The sequence below is a fragment of the Hypanus sabinus genome, chromosome 13, assembly GCF_030144855.1.
Source record: "Hypanus sabinus isolate sHypSab1 chromosome 13, sHypSab1.hap1, whole genome shotgun sequence".
Classification (NCBI taxonomy): Eukaryota; Metazoa; Chordata; class Chondrichthyes; order Myliobatiformes; family Dasyatidae; genus Hypanus; species Hypanus sabinus.
Genome location: NC_082718.1, coordinates 74,177,229 through 74,197,409, shown reverse-complemented (window position 1 = coordinate 74,197,409; position 20,181 = coordinate 74,177,229). Strand labels below are relative to the sequence as shown.

Here is a 20,181-nt window from a genome sequence, read left to right as displayed (position 1 = left end):
TTTATAACCCTATCTACCTGAGACGCCATTTTCAAGGAATTCTGGATCTGTGTTCCCAGATCCCTCTGTTCTACCACACTCCTCAGTGCCCTACCGTTCACCAAGTAAGTCTTGTATTGCTCTGTTCAATACTGAGTGTAGAGAGCGACTTTTAAACAACACTTTACATTTGCAGCCAGGATGTCAGTCAGGTGACGTGATTTCTCACCATGTTCCTAATTTTATGACTACTTCATACAACTCAAATTCTGGCCTTGCCACCATAATCAGAAAGAAACTTCTCCTTCACTGTTATTAAATAAATAACTTTCTTTTTGAATATGGTGCATGTTACCTACTGGAATAATCTTCCCACATAGAACTGTAGGATCTAACTTTTTGTTTTGAGTTTAAAAGTAGCAGCTTTCCATCAGTGGCTTAATGGATAAATGAGAGAGATTGAGAGCAGCAGGAGACGGAGGAATCCTTTGGTCAGCTGTGTCAGCACTCACAGATTTGGTTTCCTCATTGCCTTCCTTTCTTGGAAGAGCGGGCAACTCAGTCAGAGTTCTGGAGAAAACAAAGGCTGGAAGATAAGTCTGTATGATTTATGATCTCATTAAAAACCTTGCACCCAGTAGTGTATCTGTAATCTGCTACAGTATGCTAGATTTTTTCATCACACAACATTATTCATCTTTATCACTCATTATGATCATTTTGCTTCTGGGATGAATTGTGTCTACTGACTGTCCTCTTTTGGTACAACTTCTCAATGCTGCTGTCAAGCCAGCCTGGATCTGTTTGGTGTGTTTCAGGATGTTTTGGAGTGGAAGACTGTCCGTGCATTTTTCTACTGGCGTCTGCGGCGACTGTTGCTGGAGGAGGTGGCAAAACAAGCCATTATAAAAGCAAACCAGGAGCTGAGTGACGGCCACATTAAATCCATGTTGCGGAGGTGGTTTGTAGAGACAGAAGGCACTGTGAAGGTCAGTGGAGAAGTCAGTATTGTCGATGTGAAAGCACAATCTATCAATGCAGTCTTTAATAAGTTATTAGTTATATTTCTGAATTTAAGTTGATGCGATTTTATTTATTATTTATTTTTTGAGATACATTACAGAGTAGACCCACCAACTGCCGAATTCACAGGACTAATTACAGGGCAGTTTACAATGACTGATTAACCTACCGACTGGTACACCTTTGCATTGTGGAAGGAAACCGGAGCACCCGGAGGAAACACACACAGTCATGGGGAGAATGTACAAACTCCTTACAGGCATCAGTGGGAATTGAACCCGAGTCGCTGGCACTGTAAAGCGTTGTGCTAATCCCTACATTACCATGATGTCAACACTGCCCTATATTGAACAGTGTTCTGGCCTATCCAGTATCTGCAGTAAATACTGAATGGTTCTGACACAACAGAGAAACAATGACCTATCCTCATGTTTTTTTTGTCAATACATGATTTTCCTCCATGCCCAGTGTGGTCTCATATGCTTTTATTTCCCTTTCCCTCAAATGCCAATCTATCATGATACCTGCTTCACACTGACCCACAACCTCACAGCATACTAGTTAAACTTAATTTACTAAAAAAAAATTAGCTGTTTGTTTCCTTAAATCTCAAGAAGGAATCTCTTTCAATCTCTGCTTCATTCATCATTTAACCCTTACATACTGTTTGGGTCAAATTTGACCTGTTTTGACATTTGACAGCAGTAAAAACACCTAAATGCCTTTTTTTAAATCCAAAATTTGATGATTTTTCCTAAAGTGACCCAAAATGGGCAAAAATTAAAATACTTTAAAACGTTATACTTTTGTACAGGTGCTACAAATTTTTGTACATTGAGGCTGTTCCGGGTCAAATTTGACCTGTATCTATTGAAATGGATTTTACATCTCTGAAACATTCATTAAGGATTAATCACCCATTTAGTAATGTCAGATAGGCTATTCATACATTCTAAATAGATCTATGGTTCAGAGTTTGGTATAGACACTTGTTATGAGGGGATTCTTGGGCCAGGTCAAAATTGACTCAGACCATGCTGTGTGTGGTGAACTACATATACCTGTCTGGATGCGCCCCCTGCTGACTGCTCCTGTGGCTCCTCCCACAGACCCTGGTATAAAGGTGATTGACGCCTGAGCCCGGCCCTCATTCTCCAGGATGTATTATGGTGGTCAACTGCTGCTTGTTCTTTCTTCCAGTCAATAAAAGCTGATATCTTGCCTTTACGTCTCAGAGAGAGTTATTGATGGTGCATCACTGTGAAGGTATAGAATATGAACTGTATGTAAGGGTTAAATATCTCTGTTCTGTTTTGATGGAATGAACTGGGAAAGCTACTTCTCAGCTTTTTCTTTGGTAACACAAGTTTATCAATTAAAATGTTACTAACTGTGAGGAAAAAAATAATAATGTTTTCTCTATTGAGTAGATTTATTGAACTATGAGGTAGTTTGATGTAAGCTAAGGCATTTGCCAAGCTGAAGATTCTCTTAAAATAAGCAACTCATACATATGAAAAAATAAGGTCCTTCAGAGCAGAAGATTAATTTTTCTCATAATAACTCATACTCATAAGTTGTTCCTGAATCATTGAGTGTGCATCTTCAGGCTCCTGTACCTCCTACCTGATGAACAATGAGAAGAGAGCATGTCCTGGGTGATGGGGGTCCTTAATGATGGATGCTGACTTCTTGTTCCTTGAAGGTGGATGCTACGGAGTTGAGTGCCCATGATGGAGCTGACTGAGTTTACAACTTTCTGCAGCTTATTTCGATCCTGTGTAGTAACCCTCCCCCACCCCCGCCACCGCCCACCAGACAGTGGGATGCAGTCAGTTAGAATACTCTCCATGGTACATTTGTAGAAATTTGTGAGTGCCTTTGGTGACACACCAAATCCCCTCAAACCCTTAATGAAATATAACCAGTCTTTACAGCTGCATCGATATGTTGTGCCCAGGATAAATCCTCAGGGATAAAATAATATTGTCAGCTGTTTGCTGGCATTTTCCCCAAGGGCAGTTAATGCTCATATTTTGGATGTTCTTGTAATGTGCAGGCGTATCTGTGGGACAATAACCAACATGTGGTGGCATGGCTGGAGCAGCATCTCAATGAAGAGGACAATACTCGCTCTGTAATATGGGAGAACATCAAGTATCTGAAGCGGGATTATGCACTAAAACACATTCGCAAGTAAGTGAATTTATCCTTGCAGGAGGAGTCGATGGTGAGCATTGTTCAGCTGAAGACCTGATTACGGGGGGGGGGGGGGGAAGGGAGGAGTGTGTGTGTGTGTTGATTACAGTGTGTGTCTGTGTCTCTGTGTGTGTGTATCTGTGTATTGATTACATTGTGTGTGTGTGTGCGCGCGCGCACATACATTCACTTTCCTACTCTGTCAATGTGCAGGAACTATCATGACAGACTAACTAAGATGACTGTAACTATCCCTGAATGTCAGTTCTTGTCGGTGAATCAGCTTGTGTTTATCCTAGGCAAAACAGACAATTAAAATATAAACAATTATTACGAGGAGGTTGTCCATTGTGTCTGTTGATGACAGGAGACGTGTGTGGGAGAGTTTTTAATGTGGAAAACCCATTGCACTGGGGCATTTCCTTTCTCTCGACCTCAGAAGTCCGGGTCCGGTGGTACGAATACGTATCACAAACTGGGGTCTTCCTTTGTTGCAGCGGATGATGGTAACATCTCCTGTGCCTTGTCATGCCCTTCACTCAGCATGGAGCATTGCAGTACTGCCTTCCTGGCCATTGCATCTCATCCACCTAGTCTACTGGAGCTGATTTTGCATGCTAGGTCAGGCATGTCCCTGTCTCACCAGGGTATGAGGCCGCTGGGTGCCCTCACCTACTTTAGCCTGCCTGTCAAAGCTGTATACTGACATGTGGCTGCTGTTGCAGCTGCTCGGAGACAGAGGGGAGAGCTGAGTGTCCAGTGGAGACCAAAGGTGAGTGAGCTGCCCTGGAATGGACAAGACAAGCCCCTTCACCAGAGGTGCTGCCTGGAAACGCAATACATCCCCTTCAAAGGAACCACATATTTAAAAGTACATACTGTAAGAGTGTAAGAAAGAAGGCAGTTGACTCAATTCCATTTGACTGTGTTCTTGTTGCACAGAAGCCATAATTTAGTTTAGTGATATCTTGTTCTTTATCCAATCAGTCCCTTTTAAAATATTAAGATGGTCTAATGGGTCACCTCCGCCTTTTTCTAAGAAAAGGGCACCATTCCCTTGAATGTTTCTTAGTAAGTGTAGCCTCTTAATTTTGTCCTTGACATTTTTTAAAATTTTTCTCCAGTATGTTTATATCCTTTTTTAACAATGAAGTACATTTTAACAATTAGTACATCCTGAGGTCCAACCATTACCTCTCTACTATTAAATTCAGTGCTTTGTTATGTCAATAACCTTAGTCTGCTGGTGACATATACAGGAAAGTTGGAATAGGTTAAAGGGACAGGAGAAACTCACATGGACAATTTTAGATCGTTTAGTTTAATACTGGAATAAATTACCAGCACAATAATGATCTGAATATAGAGTGGAGGCAGGTCGGTGCAGAGGTGCGGCATGAGATCCAGTGACCTGGGTTCAGTGCTGCCCCTGGGTGAGTGGAGATTCCCTGTAGTTTTGTGAGTTTCCCCACCCCTGATGTTCCAGTGTCCTCCCACACGTGTTGTTCAGTTCATTGGTTACCTTAGTGCAGGTGGGCAGCAGGTTAACTGGAGGGTGCAGCCAAAAGATAAACAGAAGAATGAGCGACACGCACAGAGAAAATGCTGGAGCAAGTTGGGTGGCAGCTATCGAGGGGAATAAACGGTGAGTAGAAGAATGGGACTGATGCGTGTGCTCTGAGAGCCAGCTTAGACTCTTTGGACCAAATGGCCTCCTTCTGTGTCATAAAACAATATGAGAAATAAACAGCATTTTGTATAAATTCAGAGTGAAATTGGTTAACAAACACTTGTCTGGGGCATATAAAATGGTATAGAGGCAAGTGGAGAGTAACACTGAAAGAGTGTTCCAACTCCAATAGACGCACACACAAAAAAATGTGTCCATTACTTTCATTTCCAGCATCTACAGATCTTCTCTTGTTTGTGATCTGACCCCATTAGTTCCATTTTATTGTGATGCATTTAGTGAGTGAAAATAGGCAGTCTGTGTAAATCATTGAGAGTATTAGAGTCGGAAAGTGAAGCTGAACAAACATGGACTTCCATTAGACTCTACTAAGCAAGTCCCATTCAGCAACAATGGATAAAAATGAAAATAATTATCAAACTGCATCAGGGGTTAACCTTAATAGTAACTCACCAGGGAGACAGACAGACACATTTTATTGATCCCGAGGGAAATTGGGTTTCGTTACAGTCACACCAACCAAGAATAGTGTAGAAATACAGCAATATAAAACCATAAATAATTAAACAAATAATAAACATAAATAAATTATGCCAAGTGGAAATAAGTCCATGACCAGCCTATTGGCTCAGGGTGTCTGACACTCTGAGGGAGGAGTTGTAAAGTTTGATGGCCACAGGCAGGAATGACTTCCTATGACGCTCAGTGTTGCATCTCGGTGGAATGAGTCTCTAGCTGAATGTACACCTGTGCCTAACCAATACATTATGGAGTGGATGGAGACATTGCCCAAGATGGCATGCAACTTGGACAGCATCCTCTTTTCAGACACCACCGTCAGAGAGTCCAGTTCCACCCCCACAACATCATTGGCCTTATGAATGAGTTTGTTGATTCTGTTGGTGTCTGCTACCCTCAGCCTGCTGCCCCAGCACACAACAGCAAAACATGATAACTCTGGCCACCACAGACTCGTAGAACATCCTCAGCATCATTCGGTAGATGTTAAAGGACCTCAGCCTCCTCAGGAAGTAGAGACGGCCCTGACCCTTCTTGTAGACAACCTCAGTATTCTTTGACCAGTCCAGTTTCTTGTCAATTCGTATCCCCAGGTATTGGTAATCCTCTACCATATCCACACTGATCCCTTGGATGGAAACCCCTTGGATGGTACTAAAGGAGGTGGCTCTGGAAATTGCGGATGCATTGGTAATCATTTTCCAATGTTCCTTAGATTCAGGATCAGTTCCTGAGGATTGGAGAATGGCTAATGTTATACCACTTTTTAAGAAAGGAGGGAGGGAGAAAACAGAGAACTATGTTAGCCTAACATCAGTAGTGGGGAAAATGCTAGAGTCCATTATTAAAGATGAAATAGTGGCATATCTAGATAGCAGTGACAGGATTGGGCCGAGCCAGCATGGATTTACCAAGGGCAAGTCATGCTTGACTAATCTATTGGAGTTCTTTGAGGATGTAACCAGGAAGTTAGACGGGGGAGATCCAGTGCATGTAGTGTACCTCGATTTTCAGAAGGCATTTGATAAGGTCCCACATAGGAGATTGGTGGGTAAAATCAGAGCTCATGGCATTGGGGGGAAGATATTGACATGGATAGAAAACTGGTTGGCAGATAGAAAGCAAAGGGTAGCGGTGAATGGGTGTTTCTCGGAATGGCAGGTGGTGACTAGTGCGGTGCCACAGGGCTCGGTATTGGCACCACAGCTGTTTACCATTTAGATGAAGGCTTTGAGAATAACATCAGCAAGTTTGCTGATGATACTAAGCTGGGTGGCAGTGTGACATGTGATGAGGATGTTAGGAGAATTCAGGGAGACTTGGATAGGCTGGGTGAGTGGGCAAATACTTGGCAGATGACGTTTAATGTGAATAAGTGTGAGGTTATCCACTTTGGGAGCAAGAACAGGAAGGCAGACTATTATCTGAATGGTATAGAGTTAGGTAAGGGAGAAATACAAAGAGATCTAGGAGTCCTTGTTCATCAGTCACTGAAGCAAGTGCAGCAGGCAGTGAAGAAGGCTAATGGAATGTTGGCCTTTATTACAAAGGGAATTGAGTACAAGAGCAAGGAAATCCTCTTGCATTTGTACAGGGCCCTGGTGAGACAACACCTGCAATATTGTGTACAGTTTTGGTCTCCAGGGTTAAGGAAGGACATCCTGGCTGTAGAGGAAGTGCAGCGTAGATTCACAAGGTTAATTCCTGGGATGTCCGAACTGTCTTACGCAGAGAGGTTAGAGAGACTGGGCTTGTACACACTGGAATTAAGGAGATTGAGAGGGGATCTGATTGCAACATATAAGATTATTAAGGGATTGGACAAGATAGAGGCAAGAAATATGTTCCAAATGCTGGGAGAGTCCAGTACCAGAGGGCATGGTTTGAGAATAAGGGGTAGGTCATTTAGGACAGAGTTAAGGAAAAACTTCTTCTCCCAGAGAGTTGTGGAAGTGTGGAATGCACTGCCTCAGAAGGCAGTGGAGGTCAATTCTTTGGATGCTTTCAAGAAGGAGCTAGATAGGTATCTTATGGATAGGGGAATCAAGGGATATGGGGACAAGGCAGGAACCGGGTATTGATAGTCGATGATCAGCCATGATCTCAGAATGGCGGTGCAGGCTCAAAGGGCTGAATAGTCTACTTCTGCACCTAATGTCTATTGAAACAGGGGTCACCAGTGCCTTGGCCGTCCTCAGGTCCACCACCAGCTCCTTAGTCTTTTTCACATTAAGCTGCAGATGATTCTGCTCACACCATGTTACTTAGTTACTTAGTAACTTAGGAGTTACTTAGGCAGCCAGTACATTGGAGTGAAGAGCCATATGGCCAAACCCAAGTCGGAGGTATGGATTATGAAGAAAGATGGTAAAAACTTGGCCTCATTAGTTTGTCAGAGTTTGTCATCTTTAACATCATTTTGTGGCGTATCTTATGACGTGGATGACCATGACCCTGATTGTTCCTGACAATTTTTTCTACAGAAGCAGTTTGCCACTGCCTTCTTCTGGGCAGTGTCTTTACAAGATGGGTGACCCCATCTATTATTAGTACTCTTCAGAGATTGTCTGCCTGGCCTCAGTGGTCACATAATCTGGACTTGTGATATGCACCAGCTACTCGTATGACCATCCACCACCGGCTCCCATGGCTTCACGTGACAGTGATCGAGGTGGGGGGCGCGGGGGGCTAAGCTTTTGCTGCACCTTGCCCGAGGGTGACCTGCAAGCTAGTGAAGGGAAGGAGTGTTTTACACCTCCTTTAGTAGAGACGTATCTCCACCCTGCTTACCCATTATTGTCATAGCGGATGACACAATTCAGGAATGGGATGGAGAACACCAATTTATAATAAATAAGCTTTCAGCCAGCATTGTAATTACATCAAACTGTGTATATGCTAGCTGGAGTGCTATTTCAATTTTTTGATAACCAGACCAAACAAGATACAGGTGGAAATCCTGAATTGTTGAAGCATGATATTTAATACATCTCATTGTCCATTGCATTCTGTTTTCAGCTTGGTTCAAGCAAATCCAGAGGTGGCAATGGATAGTATTATCCACATGGCACAACACATCACACCAGCCCAACGCGCACAGATCAGTCATCTCTTAACGGCCTTGGATGACCCTGTATCACCGTAAGTGATGGCCATACTGGATATATAATATCAGCAAGACTGACCAGGATTCATATCACATACAAATTAAGGAAATGTGAGGCGGGGTAATTTCAGAAGTATTGACCCTGTGCATTCTCCAAATCGTTTGCTGATGATCCATGAACAAATAATGGTGGAAATTATATCCACAAATGTGTAATTGATTTTCTGAGTCTTGGCCATAGGGCTCATGGTGCTCTGAAAATAAGTTGACTTTGGTGCAAAAGTTTGACATGAAATTAACTTGGTTTTCTATTGCCTGAGTATGCACACACTCAAGCAAACATCTAACTAGCCTCAGCATCAGGATACTAGCTGAATGATGTGCATAAAGCCCGTTCTGGGACTGTTTGAAACACTGAATAGCATGACAATTCGTGAGGTTTCTGGGTTGTCTTTGCCTGTTAAGTGTAATCCAGATTGTGTATTGCACAAAAGCAAAACAAAACCCTTTATTGTCAGTTAAATATTGATTGTGTTGAGTTTAATAATGCTTAATCTTAAGTGATAAACTTTGATCTTATACAAAAACTTGCTACAATGTAGCAATTGAAATTATATCATATTAAATATCTATTTTCCTTGTCCGAAAAAAGCCCTCAATCAAAAATTCTTGCATGAGACCATATTGAACACGATCTTTGTTACCAAATATCATTTTTTAATGATTGCTTCTGTAGGCAGTGCAGTTCAGAAGGCAAATTCTGCTCTTCTGAATAAATACAAATAAAATTATTCTTGCATGGGGCCCAGCCATGGTGATTGCCACTAGCAATAATAATTAAGTGAACGTAAAGTAACCCAAAGCAACACACACAAAATGCTGGAGGAACTCTTCAGGTCAGGCAGCATCAATGAAGGGGATTAAACAGTCGACATTTTGGGCCAAGGCCCTTCTTCAGGAATGAAAATGAAAGACGAAAATGCTGGGGCGGTGGGGAAGAGGAAGGGAAGGAGTACAAGCTAGAAGGTGATAGGTGAAGTTTATAAAATGCTGAAAATTCATTCATCTGTAAGTTGGTGACCAAACTCAGACTATTCCTGCTCCTTTAGGTCTTTATAACAAGGAGATTTTTTTTTGCCTGCCACACTACAATCATACTATTTAGTTTCATCATTAGCACTTCGTAATTTTAATCATCTCAAGCACTATTACGAGACCCAGAGCATGATATTAAAGTTATGCAAAGACTGATTCTAAAGCAAGTTATTGGATAAAAATTGGTTATATTGCAAATAAGAGTATCAATATTGCCATATGGTTCATCCTGAGGATATTAATTATTGTTTTTATTGTAATTATGCCATTAAAATACATTATATACATTTATCTGAGTTAGGTTGTCCCTTATTTTATAAATGTGCCGGTGACTGCCTAGAAATTGTTTTTTGTGATTATGACTTCTATAGAAAACTTGATCTGGAAGTTTTCAAGCATAGTGAATCAATACAATTGGCCAGCAATCTTCCCTTCATAGAAACAGATTGAATTAAGAATAATGCAAAATGGTACAGGCTGATACAATATCTCCAACAACCAACTTTGAAGTCAGTCTCTGTCATTTGATTCTGATTGTTGCATCATAGAGACTTGAGTATGGTGGTCTCGGCCATAATTCTGATAGACTACCTCAAAAAAAGGGGTTCTCAACCTGGGACCCACTGCTCCATAAGACCATAAGATATAGGAGAAGAATTAGGCCATTTAGCCCATCGAGTCTGCTCTGCCATTTCATCATGGTTGATCCAATTTTCCTCAGCCCCAACATCCTGCCTTCACCCCATTTCCCTTTATGCCCCGACTAATCAAGAATCTATTAACCTCTGCCTTAAATATACATACAGACTAGGCCTCCACAGCTGTCTGTGGTACCGAATTCCAGATTCACCACTCTGGCTAACGAAATGCCCTACTTCCATTCTAAAAGGGCACTCCTCTATTCTGAGGCTTTGTCCTCTGGTCTGAGACTCTCCCACCATCCTCCCCCACTTCCACTCTGTTAAGGCCTTTCACCATTTGATAGGTTTCAATATGGTCATCCCTCATTCTTCTGAATGCCAATGAATACAGGCCCAGAGGCATCAAACATGCTTCATATGACCACCCATACAAACCTGGAATCATTTTTGCAAACCTCCTTTGAACTCTCTTCAGTTTCAGCACATCCTTTCCAAGATAAGGCCCAAAACAGCTCACAATACTCCAAATGAGATCTCACCAGTACTTTATGAAGTCACAACATTGCATCTGTGCTTTTATATTCTAGTCCTTTTGAAATGAATGCTAACATCGCATTAGCATTCCTCACCACAAACTCAACCTGAAAATTAATCTTTAGGGAATCCTGCACAAGTCCCTTTGCACCCAAGTTTTTTTTTAAAAAAATTCTCTCCATTTAGAAAATACTCAAAAATTTCACCTCTTCTATTAAACACTTCCCACACTGTATTCCATCTGTTACTACTTTGCCCATTATCCTAATCTGTCCAAGTCTTTCTGTAGCCTCCTTTACTTCCTCAAAACTATCTGACCCTCCACTTATATTCAATTGTCATCAATTCCATCATCCAAATCATTAACATATAACATAAAAAGAATCAGTCCCTACACAGACCCCTGAGGAGCACCACCAGTCAACAGCAGCCAATCAGAAAAGGCTCCCTTTAATCCCACTCTACCTCCTGCCAGTCACTTTATCTATGCTAGAATATTCCCTGTAAAAGCATGGACTTGTAGATTGTTAAGCAGCCTTATGTTTGACACCCTGTCAAAGGCCTTCTGAAAATCCAAATCAACCAATTCTCCTTTGTCTATCCTGCTTGTTATTTCTTCAAAGAATTCCAACAGATTCGTCATGCAAGATTTTCCCTTGAGGAAACCATACCGCCTACAGCCCATTTTGTCATGTGCCTCCAAGTTTCCTAAGACCTCATCCTTGATAATTGATGCCAACATCTTCTCAGCCACTGAGGTCAGACTAACTGGCCTATAATTTCCTTTCTTCTGCCTCCCTTCTTGAAGAGTGAAGTGACATTTGCAATTTTCCAGTATTCCAGAACCAATCCAGAATCTATGATTCTTGAAAAATCATTGCTACTACCTCCACAACCTGTCTAGCCACCTCCTGGGGCATACACCATCTGGTCCAGATGACTCATCTACCCTCAGAGCTTTTAGCTTCCCAAGAACCTTCTTGCTGGTAATGATAACTTACACATCTGATGATCCCAACACCTGGAACTTCCACCATACTGCTAGTCTTCCACAGTAGGTTAATGCAAAATACTTATCCAGTTTATCTGCCAGCTCCTCATTCTCCCATTATTACCCTTCCAGCATTGTTTTCCAGCGTCTGATATCCACACTTGCCTCTTTTACACTTAATGCATTTTAAGAAACTTTTAGTATCCTCTTTAACATTATTGGCCAATTTACTTTTATATTCATCTTTACCTTCTCAATGACTTTTTAGTTGCCTTCTGTTGGTATTTAAAAGCTTCCCAATTCTCTAACTTCCTATTGGTTTTTGCTCTCTTTGCCCTCTGGTTTTGACTTCTCTTATTAGCCACATTTGTGTCATCTTTCCTTTAGATGACTTCTTCCTCTTTGGGATGTATATATCCTGTGCCTTCCAGAAATTCCAGCCATTGCTGCTCTGCCGTCATCCCTGCCAGTGTTCTTTTCCAATCAAGTCTATCCAACTGCTCTCTCATGTCTCTGCAATTCCCTTTAATCTACTGTAATACTGATGCATCTGACATTAGCCTCTTCTCAAAATTTAGGGTGAGTTTGTTCATACTATGATCACTTACCCCTAAGGGTTCTTTTACCTTGAGCTCTCTAATCAATTCTGATTCATTGCACAACATCAAATCCAGAATAGCTGATCCTCTCATGGGTTCAGTCATGAGCTGCTCTAAAAAGACATCTCAGAAGCATTCTCGAAATTCCCCCTTGGGAGCCAGCAGCAACTTGATTTTCCCAATCTACCTGCACATTGAAATCCTCCATGACTATGGTAACATTGTCCTTTTGGCATGTATTTTCTATCTCCCATTGTAATTTGTAGACAACATCCTTACTACTGTTTAGGGGTCTGTATACAACTCCTATCAGGGTATTCTTCCCCTTGCAGTTCCTTAGCTCTATCCACAACGATTCAACATCTTCCAACCATATGTCACCTCTTTCTAGTAATTTGACTTCATTTTTTAAACCAGAGCCACTCCACCCCCTCTGGCCTCCTGCCTGTCCTTTTGATACTATGTGTATCCTTGCCTTTAAGCTCCAAGCAAAAATCTTCTTTCAGTCATTATTCAGTGATGCCTACAACATCAAACATGCTAATCTGTAACTGTGTTACAAATTCTTCTACCTTATTCCATATACTGTGCACAGTTAAATACAACACCTCCAGTGCTGCATTCACCCTTTTCAATTTTGTTCACCTTTTACATTGCAACTGGTCCTGTCGACTGCAATTTTGCCCTATCAATAGCCTTACTTTACTAGGAGTCTCACTACACACTGCCCCTGTTTGTAAACCAAGAGCCTCATCCTCAGCACTATCAGTCCGATTCCCAACCCCCTGCCAAATTTGTTTAACTCTACCTGAACAACTTTAGCCAGCCTGCCCACAAGGATATTGAACTCAACCCCTCACAGTCAGGTGTAATCAGTTCCTTTTGTACTGGTCACACCTTCCCCAGAAGAGATCCTGATGTTCCATAAATGTGAACCCCTACCCCCTGCCCCAGTTCCTCAGCCATGCATTCATCTGCCAAATCATACCATTCTTACTCTCATTGGCACATAGAGTAGGCAGCGACCCAGAGATATTCTACCCTGGAGGTCCTGTTTCTCCATTTTCTACCTAGCTCCCTAAAATCTCTCTCCAGGACCTCCTCACCTTGTCTACCCATGTAGACAAGGTGATGTGAATATGCTCCAAGACTTTGGCTGCCTACCCTACCTCTGAGAATGCCATTGACCCAATCCAAGACATCCCCGGTCCTGGCATTGGGGAGGCAATGTACCCTCCAAGTGTCTCTATCATACCCACAGAACCTTGTCTCTGTCCCTCTGACTATGGAACCTCCTATCAACACTGCAGTTCTCTTCACCTCTCTGCTCTTCTGAGCCACAGCACCAAACTCAGTGCCAGAGACCCAGTCACTGTGGCTCTTCCCGGCAGGACATTCCCTCAATAGTATTTGAAGTTGTATGCTTATTATTGAGGGGACAGCCACAGGTGTACACTTCACTGGCTTTGCATTTCCCCTCCTTCTCCTGACAGACACCCAGTTACCTGTCTCCTGCAACCTTGGGGTGACTACCTCCCTGAAGCTCCTATCTATCACCTCCTCATTCTCCCGTATGAGTCAAAGGTCATCGAGCTGCAGCTCCAGTTCCTTAATGCGTTCTCTCAGGGGCTGTAGCTTGGTGCACCTGTTGCAAGCGCATTTATCCGGGAGAATGGAGCTCATGCATACACAGAACAGATCACTACCCCTTGAGCCATTCTCACTATACTGTGCACTGATAGATGAGGGATGAACAAATAAGGACAGAGAGAGTAACTTACAAGACAATTGACCTCACTCAAACCTGCTGTCACCTAAGGAGCCAAAGCTACTCACTCTCAGACAGACACACTCATAAGAATGGTCAGTCTGCTCACACCTGTGCTATTTTCATTGGCCCTTTCTAAAGAATCCCTCTTGCTGATTGGTCACTCCTCAACTGAGAAAACTGCCGCAAAACTCTACCTTCAAAATCTCCATCGGCGCCCTGATTAAAAAGTAGCTGTTTTCACACACCTTGGCGTGGATTGTCTTACTCAGAGAAAACTAGTTCTAAAGCTCTGCTTTTTAAATCTTGAACGTGGACCTGACTGAAAAGTAGCTCTTTTTTACACAATACTGCTTGCTGACTGGCTGCTCCTGCTGAGAAACTGCCTTCAAAATCTGGTTCGTTGCTCTGATTAAAACAACTCTTTTCATTCACCCTGGCATGGATTGTCCAACTCAGTTAATGGAAAGCCTCAACTGCATGGAAAAGGCTGGGAACCACTGGTCTAAAGCTTCGATTTGGCAGGGACGGTGAATGTGGTGATGCCTCTGACAGAGTATCAGAACAATCATTAAATTGGAGCATGGTAGTATGTATGTTAAATTAAGAAAATATCAGACCATTTGTAATATACATGATCCGGAAATGTTTGATAGCAAAACCAGAAGCCAGAGATCAGGAAAGAAACAAAACAGGGAAATGTATTGCCTCATAATGGCAATCAAAAATTTGTCAAATCATAACTAAATCAAAACTGAAATTCAATTTAACTATTTGTGCCCATATACCTGGATAAGGAGTAGACAAATACTGTAGCAACCCCAACTGTAAATATAATAATAAATTGGCCTCCTCAGCCACCGGCTGAAGAACTTCCTCCTCACTTCTGTTTTAACGGGGCATCTTTGTGTTCTGACTCTCTGCCTCCTGGTCTTAGATTCCCCCATAACTGGAAATATCTGCTCCAGGCCCACTTTATCAAGTCTTTCAATATTCGGTAGATTTCAGTAAGGTTCCCCTCCTCGTTCATTCCAGTGAGGAGAGGCTCAGCTATCAACTGCCCCTCCAACATTAACCTTTTCATTCCTGATATAATTTTTGTAAACTCCCTCTGGACCCCCAAGGAGAGGGAAAACATGTCATCTTACAAAGCTACTGAGCATCACCAGACATCACCTGTAGGTCCCAGTACCACTTAATACTATTCATTTCATTTTTAGACCATAAGACATTGGAGCAGAATTAGGCCATTCAGCCCATTGAATCTGATCCACCATTCCATCATGGCTGATTTATTATCTGTCTCAACCCTATTCTCCTGCCTTCTCCCCATAACCTTTGACACCCTGAACAATTAAGAAACTACACTTTAAATATACTCAATGAATTCCACAGGTGGACTACCATCAGGCTAAATAAATTTTTCCCTGTTTCTGTTCTCAATGGATGTCTGTCAATTCTGAGGATGTGCCCTCTGGTTCTAGACTCACCTATGATAGGAAATATCCTTTTGATATCCACTCTATCTAGCCCTTTCAATATTCGGTAAGTTTCAATGAGATGTCTCCCCATGCCCCCCCATTCTTCTAAATTCCTATGAGTACAGGCCCAAAGCTATCAAATGTTCCCCATCTGGCCGAGTGGTTAAGGCTTTGGGCTGGTGATCTAAAGGTCATTAGTTCGAGCCTCAGCTGAGGAAGCGTGTGTGTCCTTGAGCAAGGCACTTAACCACACACTGCTCCTGCACGTTTATAGCCAGTGGTGGCGGTTGGTGCAGTATGGACAGGACAGGACAAGGATATGTTAACCATTTAATTCCTGCAATCAGACTCATGCAAGTCATCTCCAATGCTAGCATATCTTTTCTTAGGTAAGGGACCCAAAACTGTTCACAATACTCCAAGTGTGGTCTGACCAATGTCTTATAAAGCCTCAGCATTATAGCTTCATTTTTATATTCTTGTCCTCTTGAAATGAATGCTAACATTGCAATTACCTTCCTTACAACAAACTTCAGCTTAACCTGTAGGGAATCATGCACTGGGACTAGCACCTCTGATTCCTGAATTCATTTTCAGTTTATAAAATAGTCTGTGCCTTTATTCCTTCAACTAAAGTGCATGATCACATGCTTCCCAATACTGTATTCCATCTGCCACTTCTTTGCCAACTCTCCTAATCTGTCCAAGTCTCTGCAGACTCTGCTTTCTCAATAGTAATATCCACAGACTTTTCCACAAAGCCATCATTACATCATTTAGATCATGGACATATAATGTGAAAGGTAGCAGTCCCAACACCAATCTCTGCAGAACACTACTAGTAACTGGCAACCAATCAGAAAAAAGCTCCCTTTATTCCTGCTCTTTGCCTTCTGTCAGTCAGCCAATCTTCTGCCCATCTTTCCTGTAATACTTTGGAATCCTATCTTGCTAAGCAGCCTCATGTGTGGCATCTTGTCAAAGGCCTGAAAATCCAAGTAAACAACATCCACTCAATCTCCTTTGCCTGTTATTTCCACAAAGAATTCCAATAGATTTGTCAGGTAAGATTTCCCTTTAATGAAACCATGCTGACTTCAGCCTACTTTATCATGTGCCTCCAACAACCCCGAAACCTATTTAAATTTAATCTATTTATTTTCTGTGATGTTATATATAATTGATGTAAAAAATTATATTGTATTAATCTAAGTTGAACATTTATTGTATTTCTCATACTATCAAAACATAATCTTGACCAGTTTTTCCCATCAATTTTAACATTCAAATCAGATTCCCATTTTTGTCTTTTTTTACATCAATTATATATAACACCACAGAAAATAAATAGATTAAATTTAAATATGTCTGACCAATGTTTTCGATGTAATCAAGAAATTGGTACCTTTTAACATTCTACTTGGTCTTGTTTTAAAATTCAACGATTTTGGATAAATTTAAGACTTTTATTGGAACAAATTACTGGAGTACAACTCCCACATAGTCCACTATTATTTTTATTAGGAGACACTGAAGGGACAATACCAAAACTTAAATTGAACAAGTATCAGAAAAAATTTATAAAAATTGCATTGGCAGTAACCAAAAAAAGTTATCGCAGTTAGTTGGAAATCTGATTTATATTTAACTATGGATCATTGGAATAATGAAATACATAGTTGTATTTCATTTGAAAAAATTACATATAATTTAAGAAATGAATATGATATATTTTTGAAAATTTGGCTCACACACTCCATGGAGCATGTGGGGATCCTCCGATATCCAGGTAATCTTTCTCTTCTTTCTTTTTTTTTCTTTAGATAAGGGTTAAGGGGGGGGGAGGATTAATATTATCTTTCTTACTATTTTACTATTACATTTATTCTTTGTAATTTCTAAAATTTAATAAATTTAAAAAAAAAACCCCGAAACCTCATCCTTAATAATGGGCTCTAATATCTTGAAGTCAGGCTAACTGGCCAATAATTTCCAGTCTTTTGCTTCCCTGCCTTCTTAAAGAGTGGAGTGACACTTGCGATTTTCCAGTACTCCAGAAATGGAAGCTAGAAGCTCGGGTACTGGTTTTAATGATGTTGTTTGTGACAAATGGATTAATATTTGTGTATTATAATATTTATATTGCTACAAAAATGTTAAAGTAAAGAAAATATTCCTAGTTTAGAAGTATGAAGGATATGAAAAAACTCTATCTGTATACATCTATTTTGTATAAGAAAGTTAACCAGCCTCATTCTTACAAATGAGATAATAAAACATCATATAATTAAATAATCTTGGTTTGTCAGGCAATAATGTATTGAACTGTATAACCCTAAAATCACCATTTTGAAGATGTTCTCTTTTGAATAAGGTCTCATGATTCCTATAAGAAATTATATCTAAGGATAAAATTGTCTTGTTCATGCACTCCACTATGGTCAAAGATCATGTGACACTTAAGGGAGATAATAGTAAGAATCTGGGTTTAGAATTTGGGTATAGAATTAGCAATTTTCCAGTTCTCTGGAACCATTCCAGAATCTAATGATTCTTGAAAGATCCACAATCTCTTCAACTACTTCTTTCAGAACCCTAGGGTATAGTCTGGCTTATTTAATGACTTATTTACCTTCAGACCTTTCAATTTCCCAAGCACCTTCTCCTTGGTAATGGCAACTACACTCACTACTGTCCCCTGACACTTAAACTTCTGTCATACTTCTAGTGTCTTCCACAGAGAAGACTGATGCAAAATACTTGTTTATTTCCTCTGCCATTTCTTTATTCCCCATTACTACCTCTCCAGCCACATTTCCCAGTGGCCCAGTGTCCATTCTCACCTTTCATGTCTTCTTTATATACCTGGAAAAATCTTGGTATCCTCTTTGAAGTTATTGGCTAGCTTACCTTCATATTTCATCTTTTCTCTACTTTTGTTTTTTTTTAGTTGCTTTCTGCTGGCTTTTAAAACTTCCCATTAAGTTTTGCTTTTATGCTGTCTTTAACTTCCCTTGCCAGCCACAGTTGCCTCATCCTCCCTGAGAGTACTTCTTCATCTTTGGGATGTATCTTCCTGTGCCTTCCAAGTTTGTCCCAGAAACTCCAGCCATTGCTGTTATGCTGTAATCCCTGTTAGTATCCCCTGCCAATCATATTTGACTCCTCGCTTGTGCCTCTGTAATTCCCCTTGCTCTATAATAATATGGATACACCTGAATTTATGCTCTCCTTTTCAAACTGCAATATGAATTGTATCGTATTATGATCACAGCCTCCTAAGGGTCTCTTTACCTTAAGCTCCTAATTAAATCTGGTTCATTACACAACATCCAATCCAGAATTGCCTTTCCCTATTGGGTTCAACCACAAGCTGCTCTAAAAGGCCATCTCGTAGGTATTCTACAAATTTTCCCAGTCTATCTGCATATTGAAATCCCCCATCACTATCATAACATTGCCCTTTTCAGATGCCCTTTCTGTCTCCCATTGTAATTTGCATCCCGCATCCTGGCTATTGTTCAGAGGCCTGTATATAACTCCCATCGGTGTCTTGCAGTTTAACTCTACCTACAAGGATTCTCCATCTTCCCATCCTACGTCACATCTTTCTGAGGATTTGATTTCGTTTTTTACCAACAGAACCAAGCCATCTCCTCTGCCTATCAGCCTTCCTTTCAATACAATGTGTATCCTTGGATGTTAAGCTCCCAAGTATAATCTTCTATCAGCCACGACTCAGAGATGCCCACAACATCAATCCTGTCAAACTCTAAATACTCTACAAGATTACTTACCTTATTCACTGTTTGCATTCAAAAATACCATCTCCAGTCCTGTATTCATCACCATTTTCGATTTTGCCCATGTTACACTTCAGCTTATCCCACTGATTTCAGTTTTGCCCTCTCATCTGCCTGTTCTTCCTCAGTCTCACTACACACCGCATCAACTTGTATAGAACCTGCCCCATCTTCAGCCCCGTCACTCTGGCTCCTATCCCCCTGCCAGCTTAATCTAAACCCTCCCCAACAGCTCTAGCAAACCTGTCCAAAGGATATTGGTCCCCATTGGGTTCAGGTGTAACCCTTCCTTCTTGTACAGTTCACACCTTCCCCAGAAAAGATCTGAATGATCCAGAAATCTAAAACACCCCCCCTGCACCATGTCCTCAGCCACTCGTTCATCTGTACTATCATCCCATTCCTGCCCTGACTGGAGTAATCCAGCGATTACTACATAGGAGATCCAGCTTTTCAGCCTGTCATTCGTACTAGTTGCACCACCACCTCCAGCTGCTCACTCTCCTTGCGAATCTTCTTTAGCTGCTTTGGGACTTCCTGGACTTTAGCACCTGGGAGGAAACACACTGCCCTCATTTCTCTTTCGCGGTCATAGAATCTGTTATCTGTCCCCCTAACTGCTGGGTCTCCAATCACTACCACCCTTCCCTGCTGAGCCTCAGAGCCACTGGCCGAGCTGCTGCTGCTGTGTCTGACAGGCCATTCCCGCCCCCCCCCCCCCCCGCACACAGCCGTATCCAAAGGTTGCTGAGG

The 20,181-nt window shown here is 41.4% G+C and overlaps 1 protein-coding gene across 4 annotated transcripts in view; it reads left to right on the top strand.

The window, feature by feature from the left end:
* Nucleotides 1-9,919, top strand: part of acacb (acetyl-CoA carboxylase beta) — a 162,319-nt gene extending 152,400 nt beyond the window's left edge. For 3 of the 4 annotated variants that reach the window (XM_059987884.1, XM_059987883.1, XM_059987885.1), the window contains 3 exons: nt 798-968; nt 3,062-3,198; nt 8,429-9,919. In XM_059987884.1, coding sequence (XP_059843867.1) covers nt 798-968; nt 3,062-3,198; nt 8,429-8,555 — 435 coding nt within the window. In that variant the 3' untranslated portion in view covers nt 8,556-9,919. Of the gene's footprint in view, nt 1-797; nt 969-3,061; nt 3,199-8,428 lie in introns of those variants that run through there. The other variant, XR_009515406.1, reaches the window with a different exon arrangement.
* The last annotated feature ends 10,262 nt before the right edge of the window (nt 9,920-20,181 follow it).